This window comes from Drechmeria coniospora, chromosome 02, assembly GCF_001625195.1.
Source record: "Drechmeria coniospora strain ARSEF 6962 chromosome 02, whole genome shotgun sequence".
Lineage (NCBI taxonomy): Eukaryota > Fungi > Ascomycota > Sordariomycetes > Hypocreales > Ophiocordycipitaceae > Drechmeria > Drechmeria coniospora.
Window position 1 is genome coordinate 7,293,801 of NC_054390.1, and position 16,186 is coordinate 7,309,986.

At 57.1% G+C, this 16,186-nt stretch overlaps 6 protein-coding genes across 6 annotated transcripts; 4 read left to right on the forward strand and 2 right to left on the reverse strand.

Moving 5' to 3' along the window:
• Window positions 1–1,043: 1,043 nt before the first annotated feature.
• DCS_05119 (uncharacterized protein) lies at window positions 1,044–1,917 on the forward strand (the record flags this gene model as incomplete). Its single annotated transcript, XM_040802425.1, has 2 exons — window positions 1,044–1,292; window positions 1,357–1,917. 2 exons carry the CDS (start codon window positions 1,044–1,046, stop codon window positions 1,915–1,917), a joined length of 810 nt encoding a protein of 269 aa, XP_040657458.1.
• Window positions 1,918–4,317: 2,400 nt separating this feature from the next.
• DCS_05120 (uncharacterized protein) lies at window positions 4,318–5,859 on the forward strand (the record flags this gene model as incomplete). The annotated part of the gene is made up of 2 exons (XM_040802426.1): window positions 4,318–4,491; window positions 4,576–5,859. The coding sequence occupies 2 exons, from the start codon at window positions 4,318–4,320 to the stop codon at window positions 5,857–5,859; spliced, it is 1,458 nt and encodes a 485-aa protein (XP_040657459.1).
• A 538-nt stretch (window positions 5,860–6,397) lies between these two features.
• DCS_05121 (uncharacterized protein) lies at window positions 6,398–7,483 on the reverse strand (the record flags this gene model as incomplete). The annotated part of the gene is made up of 1 exon (XM_040802427.1): window positions 6,398–7,483. The coding sequence occupies one exon, from the start codon at window positions 7,481–7,483 to the stop codon at window positions 6,398–6,400; it is 1,086 nt and encodes a 361-aa protein (XP_040657460.1).
• Window positions 7,484–8,288: 805 nt separating this feature from the next.
• DCS_05122 (uncharacterized protein) lies at window positions 8,289–9,695 on the reverse strand (the record flags this gene model as incomplete). Its single annotated transcript, XM_040802428.1, has 1 exon — window positions 8,289–9,695. The coding sequence occupies one exon, from the start codon at window positions 9,693–9,695 to the stop codon at window positions 8,289–8,291; it is 1,407 nt and encodes a 468-aa protein (XP_040657461.1).
• Window positions 9,696–11,876: 2,181 nt separating this feature from the next.
• On the forward strand, window positions 11,877–13,049 carry DCS_05123 (ribosomal assembly complex component Ipi3; the record flags this gene model as incomplete). Its single annotated transcript, XM_040802429.1, has 1 exon — window positions 11,877–13,049. The coding sequence occupies one exon, from the start codon at window positions 11,877–11,879 to the stop codon at window positions 13,047–13,049; it is 1,173 nt and encodes a 390-aa protein (XP_040657462.1).
• Window positions 13,050–15,314: 2,265 nt separating this feature from the next.
• DCS_05124 (Complex 1 LYR protein) lies at window positions 15,315–15,814 on the forward strand (the record flags this gene model as incomplete). Its single annotated transcript, XM_040802430.1, has 4 exons — window positions 15,315–15,368; window positions 15,433–15,597; window positions 15,655–15,717; window positions 15,776–15,814. 4 exons carry the CDS (start codon window positions 15,315–15,317, stop codon window positions 15,812–15,814), a joined length of 321 nt encoding a protein of 106 aa, XP_040657463.1.
• Between the last annotated feature and the right edge of the window lie 372 nt (window positions 15,815–16,186).

Here is a 16,186-nt window from a genome sequence, read left to right on the forward strand (position 1 = left end):
AGTGTGCTTGTACTCCGTATGTACAGTACTTGTGCTCTCAAATCCATGTGCTGTATTAATACTTGTCAATAGTATTAGTACTGTACTGTACGGAGTACTTACTGTACTTATATGCGTCCAATTCTAGCGACACTCGCGCCTACCTACTTCCAGTGCAGCATGCAAGTACATGTACAAGTAAGTACGGTGTAAGTACTCCGTAGTTGTACTTACTACCTACCTAGGTACTTACTTTAAGTCCTTGTGTTGTTGCAACGTCTTGCTGGGAAGCCCTGGCGACCCGAAAGCGTACTTGCTGTAACCAAGGGCGCCAAGTCGACCCCCACGATTGTTGGTGGTATGAGCGCCTAGAGAGTGCATTTTATTTATTATTCCATAGCCTCTGCCATTCGACACCTCCAAGCAAACTACAACTAGTAAGCAAGTGGGCATGGGAGGTTTCTGGTAAGTATTTCAAGTAGAAGACTTCCAGAACTTCCAGAAGCCAAAAAAAAAACCCCCAAAAAAACCTGCGGGCCTCCGCCATCGGGCACCTCCAAGCATCAAGTAAGCGTGCGTGGTAGGTAAGCAGCCATCGTATGCTGTACTTGCGGAAGTGCTGTAACCAAGGAAGCTCCTGAAAGGGTGCAAACGAGCGAGCGCAGCGCAAGTACTTACTTCAGTAAGTAGTTGTCGGTTCTCCTCCGGTGAAGGTCAAAGGTGGGGAGCGTCGCCATGGAAGGCGGTGATCCGCTGCGGAGTGCAGCTACAGTCAGGATCGCGCACCCAGGAATTCTCGTCCTTGCGGGTAACGTGGAACGGACTTCCCAAGCATGTCTATATCGTTTCCACCGTGGCATTATCCGAACCGAAGCAGGCCCGAGCATGCTGCAAATGGATTGCGTACGTACCGTGCAAGTACTCATTGTTATAAATGGCGCGTAGGCGCAAAGTCGCAGACGTGCCTCCCGAAATAGCAAAGACAGGAGAGGCCACTCTCGCGCTTCCTACGGCCCCTTTGGCCATCTCTCGAAGTGCTCGAATCATCCGTCTATCCCTTCATCATGCTCTCCTTGACGCTCCATCTTCTCGTTGCGCTTGCAGCCGCAGCCGCCGGAGCCGCCTCTCCGGAACAATCCATGGGCTTTGCCTGCGGCGCGGGCATGCCTTCCAATCAGCTGATCGCAGCTCACGAATTTTATTCCCAACACAAGGGTGCCGCCCGTCGCAGCCAAGGCCCGCCAAAGGTCAAGGTTGCCGTATGGCTTCACGTCATCGCATCATCCGTCAAAAGCGAAACGGGCAGGATGACGGTAACAACCGGAGGCCCGCGGGTGGAATGTGCATCCCGATGCTGGTGTGCTGACGTGGGCCCAGATCAACACGATGAAAAAACAGTTGGCACTTCTCAACAGCGACTTTGCCAAGACCGGTTTCTCCTTCTACCTCAAGGCTTTCGATCGGACCTTTAATCATCGGTGGGCGCAAGGGTTGGACAAGCCTACCATGAAGAGCGCCCTCCACAAGGGAAAGATGGACACTCTAAACGTCTACGTCGTCGAGCGGGTAGAGTACAACAGTTCGGCCATCGTGGGCGAATGCGCGCTGCCCAGCCATGGCCTCGGATACCGAGACGGCATAGTCATCAACGTGAGCACCGTTCCTAGGGGCCGCGACAACAGGAATCGCATCAGATTCGGGCGGACCCTCACGCACGAGACTGGCCACTGGCTTGGCCTGCTGCATCCGTTTCACGCTCAACAATGCGGCGTCGACGGCGATTACGTCGACGATACTCCGCCTCAAGCGCATCCCTCTCGCGAGTGCGGCCAATCGTCCAGCTGCACCGGACCCGAGACGGCCGTCGTCGATAACATTATGGATTATTACCCAGAGTCCGTTGCCCCGATTCGAGCCGGGACGAAGAGACGAGGCTGACTGGCATGATAGTGCATGCAGACTGCACTTTACACCCGGCCAGGTTGCTCGGATGCACGAGCTGTGGAAGGTATTTCGCGACCCAGATTCCTCCGTACGGAGGAGCAGCGCCGAGGACAGCGTGAAAAGCTTTTTGAACAACATCTTGTAAAGGACGACGCCGCCTTTCACTTTGGGTAGCAAGCGAGGTATTGTAAATGTTTCTGCGCATGTATTTTGATCATGGCCATCGTCGCGACATGAACGAACGCCGCCATCCACCACCGAATTGGTGACCTCATAGACTTTGTTCTACTCTTGCATTTCACTCTTCGCCGAGACCTTCCGTGCGCACGCTGCGTTCCTTCGTGACCCTTGCCCAATCCTGCTGCAAGGTCGCGTTACCGTTGTCGCTTCGGTGCGGGCGAGGCTGCGGATGTCTGTACGGAGTACTGTGCTAGGCACCATGCATGCCGTGCGTGCAGCATAAGTACAGGTTCTCTGCAGACCGCAGCCCACGCATGCGTGCATGCGGCACTCGCCACCTGTCCGAGTAGCCGTATCCGTATTCGTTCTCGCGCTGCCGATGTTTGGCGATACTCGAGCCGCCTAGGGTGAGATACTGCTAATGCCAGCCGGGAGTAACTACCAGTGCCGATGCTGTCTGTTGGTCCATCGCTCCATGCGCATCGTCACACCGTACTTTGCCCTCTCGACTCTGACCAAGGTCATTTCTTCCAGGCACCTTTGGATCGGGGTCAGCCCATGCTCGAGCGCAACACTGTACTTTCATACGAGACGCCTCCACCTCGCGCGCTTTTATTATTCCAATCGAAGCCCCGTCATGAATCACCACGATTGCACATGCCGATCTGCCGCCTTACGACCACGGCTGGCTACGAACCGCTCAGCAACGTTCCGCACCATGCCTTGGCCGTCACGCTGCCATGCAGATGGTTGTGCAGGCCCCCCTCAAAATTCAATATCCCATAGCTAGGTGCACATGTGTGTGTGCCAAGTACGTAACTTATAGGCATGCGGACCAGTCAAAGCGTATGGCTTGCTCTATCGATCGCACTCGATTGGAGAACTGCCCGAGAATGCATGTCCATGTATTACTTACGAAGTACTCCGTACATACTCCGTATGGCAAGTATACTTACGTTGTACTTGTGGGGGTTCAGGTAAGTAAGTAAGTAATAAGTACTAACAAGTTTTGATACGACTTGATTGCCCATTTAAGTATACTTATGTACATCATATGTACAAGCAAGTGCAGTAAAACTTGTGCAGCACAGGCGGGTGTACAAGCCCTCCTCCATATTACCTTGTAGGTACCTGGCAGGTTTACTCAATAGCACGTACTTGTGTAAGTACTGGTAGCAATGCGTTGGCAGAGCCTACATTAATACAATACTCCGTAGGCACTTAAGCAGGTACGCAACCGGCAGGTGCGTGGGGCCGAATTTACAGTACATGTATGTACTTAAGTAAGTACTCCGTACTCTGGTAAATACGGCTGCGACCACAAGTATTGCAAGTATGTACAGTACCCACCAGGTACCTAGTAATTACTTCTTGTAGGTGCTGGGTACTAACCTAGTAAGTACCACTTGTACAGAGTATTAAGTACGTACTGCACTGAGCATTCGTGCAGCCCATGTGTGCCAATACTACAGGACCTGCACTGCATTACTTAGGTACTATAGGTGCCTGAAGCGATGTTCCGAGTACAAGTACTCTGAAGGTGTGTACACCTACGGAGTAATTACTTGTATTAAAGTACCTACAGTATGTACTTACGTTGTACAGTATCGGTGTTGGTACGGAGTACAGTATCGGTGTTGGTACGGAGTACAGTACAAGTATAATTCCACAGTGCTCGCACTCCGTACGGTAGAGTCATCTGCCATTCGCCAAACTACTGTACTGTACAAACAAGTACCTACCTGTGCTGGCAAGTACTTCCTTGCTTATCTGTTCATGTACTTAAGTAAGTACTTACTTATCTTCACAAGTACCGCACTCTGTCTGATCCTCGTTACGGAAGCCCACGCGCGGGGACCCCTCACCCCTACAACCCCCTCCCCGGCAAGCCCCTCGTTTTTGATTATTTTTTTATCAATTATTCCCGGCCGACATCCATCCGCGTCCGCATCCAGGTCCATACCCACCTCCACGTCCGAGTTCAACCAAGCCCGACCGTCTGCCTCTTGTCTAGCTCCCGGCCTTACGACGAGACAACCGTGCCGGCAACGATAGGACACGCCGCCTCGCATCGAAAGGCAACAAACGTTTCAAGCGCGAGGCGATAGATCGGGAGACACAGACCCGACGGACGACGTTGGCAGGCGCTTGACCGTCATCCTCGACGCAAAGGAACGAGCCAACAACAACCCATACCGCCTTGCCCGTCTGATCATGGTCGACGCCGCCAGGCCGACCGATGAGACGGCCCAACTGAATGGCGACGGTCCTCTTGCTTGCCGCCCCAGCATGGATCGAAGAAACTCGAACCCGATGGCGCCGGCCTTCATGGTCTCCGCCCCCGGCAAGGTCATCGTCTTTGGCGAGCACTCGGTCGTCCACGCCAAGGTTCGTCGTTGACGCGTCCGAGAGTCTGTCCCGCCGCCGTCGTTGCTTTCCTGCTCACCACCCGTCCCGTCGTCCCCTTTCCAGGCCGCCATTGCCGCCGCCATCTCGCTGCGCTCCTACCTCCACGTCACGACCCTCTCCAAGTCGAAGCGCACCGTCGCCCTTCGCTTCCCCGACATCGACCTCGTCCAATCGTGGAACATCGACGGCCTGCCCTGGTCCGTCTTCCAGCAGCCGTCCAAGAAGAAGTCGTACTACTCCCTCGTCACCGAGCTCGACCCCGACCTCGTCGCCGCCCTCCAGCCTCACATCGCCCTCGTCTCGCCCGACCAGCCGGACGACATCCGCAAGGTGCACCGCAACTCCGCCTCCGCCTTCCTCTACCTGTTCCTCTCTCTCGGATCGCCCTCCTTCCCCGGCTGCCTCTACACCCTCCGATCGACGATACCCATCAGCGCCGGCCTCGGCAGCAGCGCCTCCATCTCCGTCTGCCTCGCCGCGGCGCTGCTGATCCAAGTCCGGACCCTGTCCGGCCCCCACCCCGATCAGCCGCCCGAGGAGGCCCGGCTGCAGATCGAGCGCATCAACCGCTGGGCTTTCGTCTCCGAGATGTGCATACACGGGAACCCCTCGGGCGTCGACAACACCGTCGCCACCCAGGGCAAGGCCGTCGTCTTTCAGCGGAGGGACTACTCGAAACCGCCCGCGGTGCGACCCCTCTGGGACTTCCCCGAGCTTCCCCTGCTCCTGATCGATACGAAGCAGGCCAAGTCTACCTTGCACGAGGTCGCCAAGGTCGCCAAGCTCAAGGAAGCCCACCCGAAGCTGGTGGGCTCCATCTTGGACGCCATGGACAAGGTTACCGGTGCCGCCGCCCAAGTCCTTGCCGACGACGACTTTGATGAACGAGACGAGTCCAGCTTGAGAAAGGTCGGCGAGCTCATGACCATCAACCATGGCCTGTTGGTCTCGCTCGGCGTGTCGCATCCCCGCCTCGAGAGGATACGCGAGCTCGTCGATCATCAGGGCATCGGCTGGACCAAGCTCACCGGCGCTGGCGGCGGCGGCTGCTCCATCACTCTGCTGCGACCCGGCGTGCCGGAGGATAAGCTTCGTAAGCTGGACGAGCAACTCGAGGCCGAGAATTACCAAAAATTCAGCACGACCCTCGGCGGCGATGGCGTCGGCGTTCTCTGGCCTGCCATCCTCAAGAACGGCACGGCCGAGGATGACGAGGGCGGCATGGAGATTGATTTGCAACACTTTCTCAACGCAGAAGGCACCGACGGTGTCGAGAGGCTGGTCGGCGTCCACGGCCACGGCGGTGAGAGGGAGGGATGGAAATTCTGGCGCGTCGAGAGCAAGTAGGCCAGTCGGCCGCACGGCTAGCCGACGCCGCGCGGAGCGACCTTGCGACGACATTCGCGAGCCAACGATTGGGTTCCTGATGATTAGCGACTTTTGGTTACTCGGCCCTGTTTGGCTTACCTCATTTACCTACGACGACTACCCTGGCACGCCGTCGTCATACTTTGCCCTAATTGCCCATTGTCCTGTTGGCTTTTTTTTATATTCGTCGAGCACATCAGGCCTCCTTCTGACGCTTGCCCCTATGCGACGTTCCCTGGCAGAGGACGAAATCACTCTTCCCCGTCGTCGCAGCTGTGATGAGGAGTTCAAACTCGGAACACGGGCTGGGCGTTGCACAACTTTTGACACCCCGCAGCCTCGCTGCTGCTCGACATAGTACCACAATATATTCGTCCTCGTGCTGCTCTGGTGGCTGGACCTGTACGTGTTATTGAAACTAGGGTAGCCGAGCCAAAGCTGTCATGGGGAGGTGGCAACGTCAAGGGTCAGAACATATTTGCGCAACGGTTCCCCCTCCGAGCCGCAGGCAAGGCCATCAAACACCCAAATGCGTCATTGCCTTCTCAATCTTCGCACGCCAGCCAGCAATCTTGCCCCCCTTGGCTCCTCGGGGACACACGTCGACCAAGGCACGACAGTGCGTCACGACAGTCCAGACGTCCTCCACTTCCTTCTCGGCTTCCCACCACCTCTTCACACCCTTCCGCTCGAGCACTTGCTCAAAGAAGCGCCACATTCGCTCCTTTTCCTTCGTCTGCACGGCCGGATCCTCGTCTGTCCACGGGTGCAGAAAGGCGCGGACTGGATCCCAGCGCAGAGCAGGCACGACGCCGGCAAACTCCCAGTCGAGAATGGCGGTGACGGTGCCGTCGGGCAAGGCCATGATGTTGGCGTGGTGGAGGTCCTTGTGTGCGAGGATGAGGCGTGACCGGCAAAGGCTGGTGAGTGTGGGGAGGAGGGCGATGAGGTTGCGAATGCGTGGCACCAGGTCTGCCAACCAGCTGAGCGTCGGGTGAACCGAGATGCCGTGGATGGCGCATTGGAGATAGGCCTCGGCGAAGTCGGCGTGGGAGTCGAACGGTCCTTGCGGGTTCAGCCGGTCGAAGCTTTCCCTCGGCCAAATCTCCTCCATGTCGGGACCCATCCAAAAGGTGTCCTCGAGCAGGCGGCCCGGCACCACGTGGCCGTCACCATCCATGCTCAAGCCTCCCACGTGCTTCCATTCGACCGAGTTGAGCTGGATGAGCATGTCGGCCAGCTGCTCGACGAGATGGCGCTTGGCTTTCTCACTCATGGACGAGTACATCCTGTCGACGCTGCAGCCGGGGATGCATTCGAGCAATGTATACTCGCGCCCGATGGGATTTTCGTCCGTCACGTCGTACCGCACGATGGTAGGCACGGGGATCGTCGTATTTTCGGCTAGCCACTTCATCGTCGCCACCTCGTTGGTCGACTTTATTCGAGGAATCTGGCTGCCAGAGAGCCGCAAGATGAACGGGCCTAGGGAAGAGCTCGAGTCGAACTGCACCATGTAGATGGTGTGGAAGTTGGCCGTGACTTGCATCCGCTCGACGGTCAAGGGCGGCGGCATGCCCAGTGACGTGAACAAGTCGTTCATCCCTCACCGGGAGAGGGGATCGGGTGCGTGTGATGCGGCTGCGAATGCGAGCAAGATCGGCCGTTAGTTTGGCCTACACCTACACGTGCGAGCCGATGGGGATTCGTGACGGCGTCGAAGGAATGTCTTGTGGAAAGGACTTTGGCATCTTAATCCCTCAGAGGATGCCATAATTGGGATGGACAACTGTGAGACGCAAACGCACCTGCCTAGGACTCGCAGACCAATAAAAGCAAGTGCACCTGCAACGTCGGGTCACGCCTTCTTCGCCGCTTCAGCTTGTCCCGACCCGTCACAGGGACCCGCAGTCCCGGGTCGCGGACCGGGACCGGGGCCCGGTCCCCACCTCGGCTGCCGGCCCCCAGTACCCCGGTATGTGTAGATGATAATAACTGTCGGCATCATAAGCATGCGTGTTCTTCAGGAACACAGAGCGCCTAGGCCCACGCAAAGCCACGTCGGAGATGAAGCGAATCTGCCTAGGTAGGCTGTGGACGTCTGCGGCGTTTGCACCCGGACAATCCCGTCACCTAGCCTGCCCCCTTTGCAGCACACGACTCTCAGACGGTAGATAGGCTCTATTGGGGTGGCAATTGGTGCACTCTCAAGCGTAACGGCGAACGAAGGGGAAAACTAACAATTTGCACCAGCATCGCTGAGAAACCTTTTGAGGATGGTGGTATAAGGGTAATTATCTATGTAGTAGTAGTAGTAGTAGTAGTAGTAGTAGTAGTAGTAGATTCATCACTCATACACATACACGCACACGCACGCACGCACGCTAAAATGATGATGAAGCCAGCCATCATGCCTCGGCTATTCGCACAATCTCGCACAGGCTCCTCACAAAGAGCATATCGGCCTCTCCGGCGTCGGCAATGTCGTCCTTGTCGGCCATGAGGCGCGCAGTGGCAACGAGCCGCGTGATGCACTGCAGCAGCCCCCCCTGCATGTCCTGGGCCGTTTCGGGCGCACTGAGGCGCTTGCGGCCGAGGCCGAGCAGGCTGGCCGCCTTCTTGGGAATTTCGTCGTCTCCGGAGGAGTTTGCAAGTACGCAGACGTAGTTGTAGGCGACAATGTGGGCGTAGAGGGCGTCGCAGACGTAGTCGGAGCAGCAGCCGAAGACGTTCTTGAGAGGCTCCCACGGTCGGCCGCTAGCAAGGTCCAGGCGCGACTCGGGACGGCGAACGACCTTGCGCCAGAGCGAGCGCCTCGACGTCTCGCGGAGCTCGGGCTGGCGCGCCTTTTTCGAGTACGTGCGGATGGTATCGACGGTGAGGCTAGACGAGAGGAGCATCGTCTCCGGGAAGCAGGAAATCGACACCCGCAGCGTCTCCATCGTGTCGGGAGGGAGGGGCACGACGCGGCTAAGGTCATCGTTCAGGGGCAGCGGCTGGAGGCTGCTGTTGAGCCACGACTGCACGCTTGGCACGCTGCGGAGGCTGACGAAGCTCGGGGCGGTAGGGACGGCGGGGATGGTGGAGACGATGGGTGACGGAAGGTGAGGTTGCGTGTGTGAGGACATGATGGATGGTGCCTGCACGTCGAGTGCTTGCGGCCGCGGTGGCTGAGGCAGCTGCGGCGGCATCTGGGTATATTTTGTAGGTGATGGCGAGGGTGAAGGAATGGGTGAGGTGTACGTGTTTGGTATCCTCGGTATCTCGATGGCAAGCTTCGCACGGCGGCGAGGGAAGGCATAGCCGGTGGAGGCGGGCCGGTCGGTCAGCGGTATTCTCGATGGTGATGCACCGACAGAGTGCGACTTGCGACGAGTGCTCCTCCGGAGGCGAGGATCTTCGTCGTCCGAATCGTCGATCCAGCTGCCATGGCGGTCAGCGACCTTGGAGGGCCTCCAGTTCGTCGAGGCGACCGAGGTCGGGGCCGTCATGAGCGACTCGCGCCGGCGACAGGAAAACGAAGGCGCCGTCGAGCTCGAGTCGGACTCGTGCTCGTCAAAGGCCGAGGCCTCCTCGATGACGCCGAGCATGCGCGAGACGGGCCTCGCGGAATAGGCGAGCGAGGTGATGGGCGTGCCGGCCGTCATGTTTTTGGCTGTGAAGAGGTCGGACGAGATCTCGAGATCGCGGGCGAGAAGTTCGGGAAAGTCGACAGGTTCCCCTTCGTCGAAGGGATCGACCTCTTCGTGAACGTCGAGCATCGAGGCCATGCCGAGGTTAGAATTGGACAACCGCAAGGGCATCAGGGCTTTCATGCTCGAGACGGAACGTCGTGGGCGGTCTGACGGAGGGTGGATGGTTGCCAGAGTGCTACTTCGGCAGGGCATGGCTCGTTATATCCAAGACGCGCAGGTTGAAACAAGCCCCGAAGGGCAAGTTGCACTTGGGACGAGGGCATTATAGATTATCTGCGGCGCCGTCACTTGCCAGAGCAGGGTTGGGCAGAATAAGCAAAGACAGGACAGTGCGCAAAAGCAAGGTCTAGCCGCTGTGGGAAGTCTTGTCTGGCTCGTGTGGTGGGTGGTGCAGCATCGTGTGGGTTGGCCTGGCTTGTGTCTCGTCCGGCTCATCGTCTCCAGTCGCTCCTTAGACACGGCTGACCTCCCCCCCCCCCCCCCTTTTCCGGATCGGCCTTTATTCATTCATTGGACTGCGTGAGACGCGATGAGCGGCGAGTGCCGGTATCGAACTGAGCCGTGAGTTTGCGCTGCTCGTCGCTGCTCCTGCCAGCTGGCGAGGGAGGCGATATGCCAACCAAACAGGCTGCAGCTTGCTTGCTTGCTCGTCCGGATGGATCGACGCAGGCAGAAATCTCTGTTCCTCGAATGCCACATGGCACCATGATGCGGGGTGACGCGAGGCTCCATTTTCAACCAGGCCTACCCGGCTCGTATCTGCACTTGTACGCTGGCCACGAGTGCGTTATGGGTCACCGAACAGCGCACATCGTACGGAGTACACTTACCTGTACATGGGCCAGCGTGTGTACCTACTCGTGCATGTTGTAATAGCGGGTGGGCTGCATCTGCAATTACTGTACTTACTTCCGCCGTACGCGTAAGGGAACTTGAAGTACGGTCACAAGCACTGCTGAAGACAGCAGGGAGGCCGCAGGGAGGTCCATCAGGGAGGGTCCGGACGTGGTGCCTCAGGGAGAGTGGAAAAAGCAAGCAACGTCACCGAGCCCACTAGAACGGGCAGAGCAGCGGGTCAAGCAGAAAGGACTCCGTTGGAGCAAGGCCCTTGTGCCGTCGAAATTCCTTCTTGCGACTCGTGCTTCCAGATTCGAAATGAGCTTGCGAGACCCTCGGCTCCTGTTGTCGAGGGTTGGAGCTTCGAGGCTTCGTGTCAGGCCCAAGCCAAGAATCTGATCCATGGTGCGCTATCGACCGATTATGGAGAAGGATGATGGAGAACGAGATGACGGGACGGCTGGAGAGGACCGCTGAATCCCTCCAGGCACTAGGACTCCTGACTCCGTACAATGCTCGTCCGCGTCATTGCGGATAGGCGAATGGAAGATTCTGACGATTTCCCCGCCGCCTGATGGATGGCCCGAGCGCGCTAAGATAGTGGCCAAGGTGGCGCTCGTCGTCGTTTTTTCTTTTTTTGTTTCTTCCGCGACGCGCCCCATAGAAACCGAATTGCTCGTTGATCCATCTTTACCCCCGCTGGGAATCAACCATCGGTCATAAAGCATGATGCTGCACCCGGTGCTGCATGACTACTGCCACATCACTGCCACAAGCTTGTCGGGTCTGAACCCTTGATTGCAAGAACATGTACTCGTACTAATAGGTTGTAGGTGTACTTAAGTGTGGAGGGCAGTACGCTAGTATTTTTATTCGTGTCTGTCACCACTTTTTTTCTTTCCCTTGTCTTGCTTGTTCGTTTTTCCGCCCGATGCTGGACACAAGTCAATGCTGGATCTCGTGTGGCTGCGATCCGAGCGAGCGGAATAGACAGAAATACCTCCGTAGTGTAAATGCCTCGCTCTAGTGTTGTCGATCGACGAGTTTGATGAAGTAGGTGTGATTTGGGTATTATTTACAGCGAACTTTGCGTCTTGAAGCCTTGCTGCCTATCTTGTATTAGCCTTCTCTACTAGTACCGATGTGCAGCCACTGTAAGTACGTCGTCACACTTGTACCGAATTGCAGTCAGGTAAGTACCTACCAATTACGTACGCCCTGGCGATTGGCGCTCGTGGTGGGGGTAACATTCAACTGCATCCTGCTGCTGCTGGTATCTTATCTGCTGGTTATTTTTTCTTGTCAACGGATTTGGAGCACCGACAACGGACCTCCGACTACTGATAAATCCCACATTCGACTCGGACCCAATCGGCAATCAGCTCCTTCAGACTCGCTACGACGTGAGAAAGCATACGAAAGCCCGTGAAGCAGAGTGCCGGAGCCGGAGTAGCCAACGGCCAAATGGAAGACCTCGTGTCGTCCGTTTGTGGTCCGCCCCTCGCCCCGAATACGTCAGTGGCCAAGGACGTGGGCATCTACACCCACGCCATCGCCCCATGGACCGTCAAGGCATCCCTCAAGAAGAGCGTTGCGCCGGTCAACGGCATCGCCGTTAGCGGCACCCACGTTTTTGCCGCTCAGGACGGCAAGGCCCAGGTGTACGTCTATTCGCGTCAGCGGGCAACCCAGGAGGCTTCCGTCTCCTTCCAGGAGCGCATCCGTTGCGTCACGCTCGCCGGGGATGTCCTCGTCCTCGGTACCGTTGAAGGACGACTCATCCTCTGGGAGGTCAACACCGGCCGTCAGGTTGCCACACCGCCCTGCCACGTGCAGGCCGTGAGCTGCCTCGCCGCCACCGGCTACCACCTGCTGTCGGCCAGCGACGACTCCAACATCAATGTCTGGTCGCTGCTGCAGCTTCTCGAGCTCGGCGGCGAACCGGGCGAGCCCGAACGTACGCTGTCGAACCACCGGGGTGCCATCACCGGGCTGGTCGTCGGCCCGAGCACGAACGCCGACACGAGCCTCTGCGTGTCGACGAGCAGGGATAAGACGTGCATCCTGTGGAATTACCAGACCGGCGAGGTATTGAGAACCTTGCTCTTCCCGGCTGCGCCGCTGTGCCTCTCTCTCGACCCCTGCGCGAGAGCGCTCTTCGTCGGCGCCGAGGACCGAGGCCTGTACCTCGTCGAGCTGTTTGGCGACAAGCCGCTGTTGGGTTCGCGCGCGGCCGAGCTGGCCTCGATCGTCGTTCAAGTCACCTCGCCGCTCGGCGTCGCAGACGAGGACGCAGGCGTGCCGTCCTGCGTCGCCGTCGGCTACGACGGCACCTCGGTCTACACTGGACACTCGCGAGGCAAGATTCTGCGATGGTGGTTGATCGACAGCGGACACGCAGCAGAGATGGCCAACTTGAACGCGTCCGTCACGAACTTGACCTTTGTGCCGGCACAGCCAACCGAACCGCTCCGCAGGACGGTAAACGTGGTGAAGCCTAACCACGCGCAAAGACAGTACGCCATGACGGTCCAGCTGGATGGCGACCTAGACAGTGCGAGTACCTTTGCCGAAAAGCTTGCCACCACCGGCCTCGGTCCGTTCCTTGACGCCCTCGCTTCCGAACAGGACTTGTAGTGGGAACATGGCCTCGTCGCCAGCCAACGATGGAATGCACGGAACGCGGAAAAGCCCTTCCAGCCACGATACGCAACACAGTTCCCATGCCGTCTCAGCCCAGCCGGCCATCTATTAATAGGGTACGGCGCGATTCGTTACCCGAGCCTTGGAATGTTCCCGCTTCCACAGCATTGCGTTCACAAACCACCTACGTAAGCTCCAGAGACAACCACAAAGCATGGAGCGCACTGTCCGGCATTTGCACGCCTCCTCGGACGCTGCGAATTTTTTCTGACCCCGTCGGCAATTACCGCCGCGGCACCGCAAGGTGCCGAAATGCCAATAGGAAAGGAGCCATTCCCGGCTGGGCGATACTGAAGGCGGCGCCACTGCGTGCCCTGAAGCCACTCCGGACAGGGGCGACGCCACAGGGAGCCCTGCTGCGACGAAGGGATCTCGCTTGCAGTTGTTGCAGGTAAATGACCGTCCAGAATGCAGACGGAAGAGCCTGGAGATTGGGCAGGCCTGGAAACTCGAGCCGGCGCTGGTCAGCCTCCTGCCTAATTTCCCGCTTTTCTGCTGCCAACGCAAAGGGGGCCCATGGCAAGCATATACGTCAGTCCATGAAAGTGCACAGCACACGAAGGAGTCGAAGGCGATTTGAAACCAAACGCGGCGTTTGTCGCATCGCTCGGCGACTGGCGCATCCATGTGCCAGCTGCTATATACACACAAATACGTGCAACCCAAAACTCGCCTTCTCGATCCCAGTGCATCCACTCCCCAGCCGTGCCTCGTTCAACCGTTTCACTCCGTCACCGTATCCAGCCCATGATTCGCGGAGGTGACAAGAGTGGCGAGAAAGCTGATTCAGCTGTGCGATGGTGCCGTGCGTTCTCCGATCCGATGGAGGAGGCATTATGCTCGGTGCGGTGGTACGCGGGTAACTGGGTAACTGTTCACCAGGCGACACCACATCATGACTGTGTACTTCTCTTGCTGTCAGGAAAGTCGCCCATGTAGTGTGTGGTGGTCGTGCACCTGCTCGCCGGTGAGGCTAAATCCGATTTCCCTGTCCTCTGCGCAATTCCATGGAAGGATTTATGAGCTATCTTGCCAGGCATTCCTCTGGGCGGCATCGCGGGCTCAGCTTTGAGCACGAGTGTGGAACGGCGCTGCCGACTGCACGGGTACTGATATCCATCTTGAGGCACCACATGACTGGCGACATGGATACTATGGCAAGTCGTCATGTAATTGTCAGATCCGGATTTTCATACGGGTGCGCGAGGAGATGTTGCAACTGTTAATTACCATAACTTCAAGTGTCGCTATGGGGTAAACCCTCGTTCGCATGGCTTGCGGTCGTCAGTCTGCCGGCTTGCGCGTTCTTCACTGGCCCGATGTTACAACTAGATGGAATATCGACTGGGTGGCATGACGACACCATCCTCACCCAGAGGACCGTCTCTGATGCCGATTCTTCATTTTGCTATGAGCCTCATGCAAGTACAACGCTAGTTTGGGAACCACGTACTGTAGTCGTTTCCATCGACCAAATCACCACCATTGCCCCGACTTGGGTCTGCGTTGGTCAGCACAGGATCTCCCGGCCGTGCAAAGGCATCTACGGCGCATTCGCCAACGACATGTAGACTGTTATCGCGATCATGGGTTGGCAGCAGTGCACTAGATCAACCGACATATCACTGGCTGGAGGAGGGAGACTTGGCTCGTCGCCTCAGTTCGGTGGCTTCCACGACCCGTTTTGAGACACCATAAGCATCGGACATGATCGTTCCAACCAGCGAGATGATGCACAAGTTACAGATGACAAAATCACAAATAGTACCTGATGCTAACGGCAACAATGGATTTGCTGGCGAGCAATGGCCACGGACAGGACGCTGTCCATACTCAGTATCGCCGCGTTGGAAATGCAATACTTGTTGTCGTCGAGCGGGGCCGCAAGGCTACCCGCAGCGAGGGGGTCTGAACTGAAATATGAAATGCTTTTTCTTTAACAATTGGTAACCATCTGTTGAGAATCGCGACATCCAGACGTAGGTTGAACACCCCGTCCGTCATCGGCTGTGAAATAGGTGTGCCTACGTAAGTGATGTTCCGTCAGGCCGCTAGTGGCAATTTGGAGAATTATGGGTACAAGGGCCTTCCCTCGGACTTAGTCGGACCGGACAATTGTGAGCCCGACTTGTCCAGGGCTTGGATGGATGTGGATGGAAAGGAACATATCTTGTCCTAGCATCATCATTCATCCACACAATGTCCCTCGTCGGCGCGTTAAAGGGCGACATGCCGCAACAAGTCAGATCGCTGGTGCGTTTTCTCTCTCGCCAATGCAGTGCAGATTGAACATGGGCGCTGACCATCAACGATGCAGTATCGCCAGCTACTACGGCAAGGCAATCAGTTTGCGGCCTACAACTTTCGCGAGTATGCCAAACGACGGACGAGAGACGCTTTTCGGGAGAATCAGAGCGTGCAGGACCCGCGTCGGGTGCAGGAGCTGGTGCAGAACGGTCTCAAGGAGCTGCAGGTCATGAAGGTGGACCGTCCTCCCGCCCTCCGTCGCATGGCGCGCGCACGAAGCTGACCTTGGCAGCGACAAACGGTGCTTGGAAAATTCTATCAGATGGATCGACTGGTAGTCGAAGGAAGCGTGTCGGTACGTCGATGATGCAACGGCCGATGCGAATACGAGTACAGCTTGCTGATGAGAACAGGGCAAGGCCAGCGGCGGCATCGTACATCGGCAAGGATAGGCCAAACCGGAGGGACTCGTCACAGACGGCTGATTTGGCGGAAACGGGAAGGGCCAGGTCAGTGATGAGCTTGTACAGTACTTGCAGGTGTCGAGGGCTGAGTGATGACGTGCTTTTCCCGGGTGAAATGGTACGCGGGAGACTGGAGTTGAAGGGATCAATTTTTCAAACCATGGGCGTGCACACATTTTAAAAGTACATGGCGAGCATATCAGGGCACAATCAGTAGCACTCTATCAACAAAATCGATTGATGGCTCACAAACTTCCAATCCTGCTGATTGATTTATTGTATGCTATTGACGCGTGATGAGCCATGCCCGACGCCGTTTCCTGCCGACCAAACAATAGGAGGGTGGACTGCTGAGTCAGC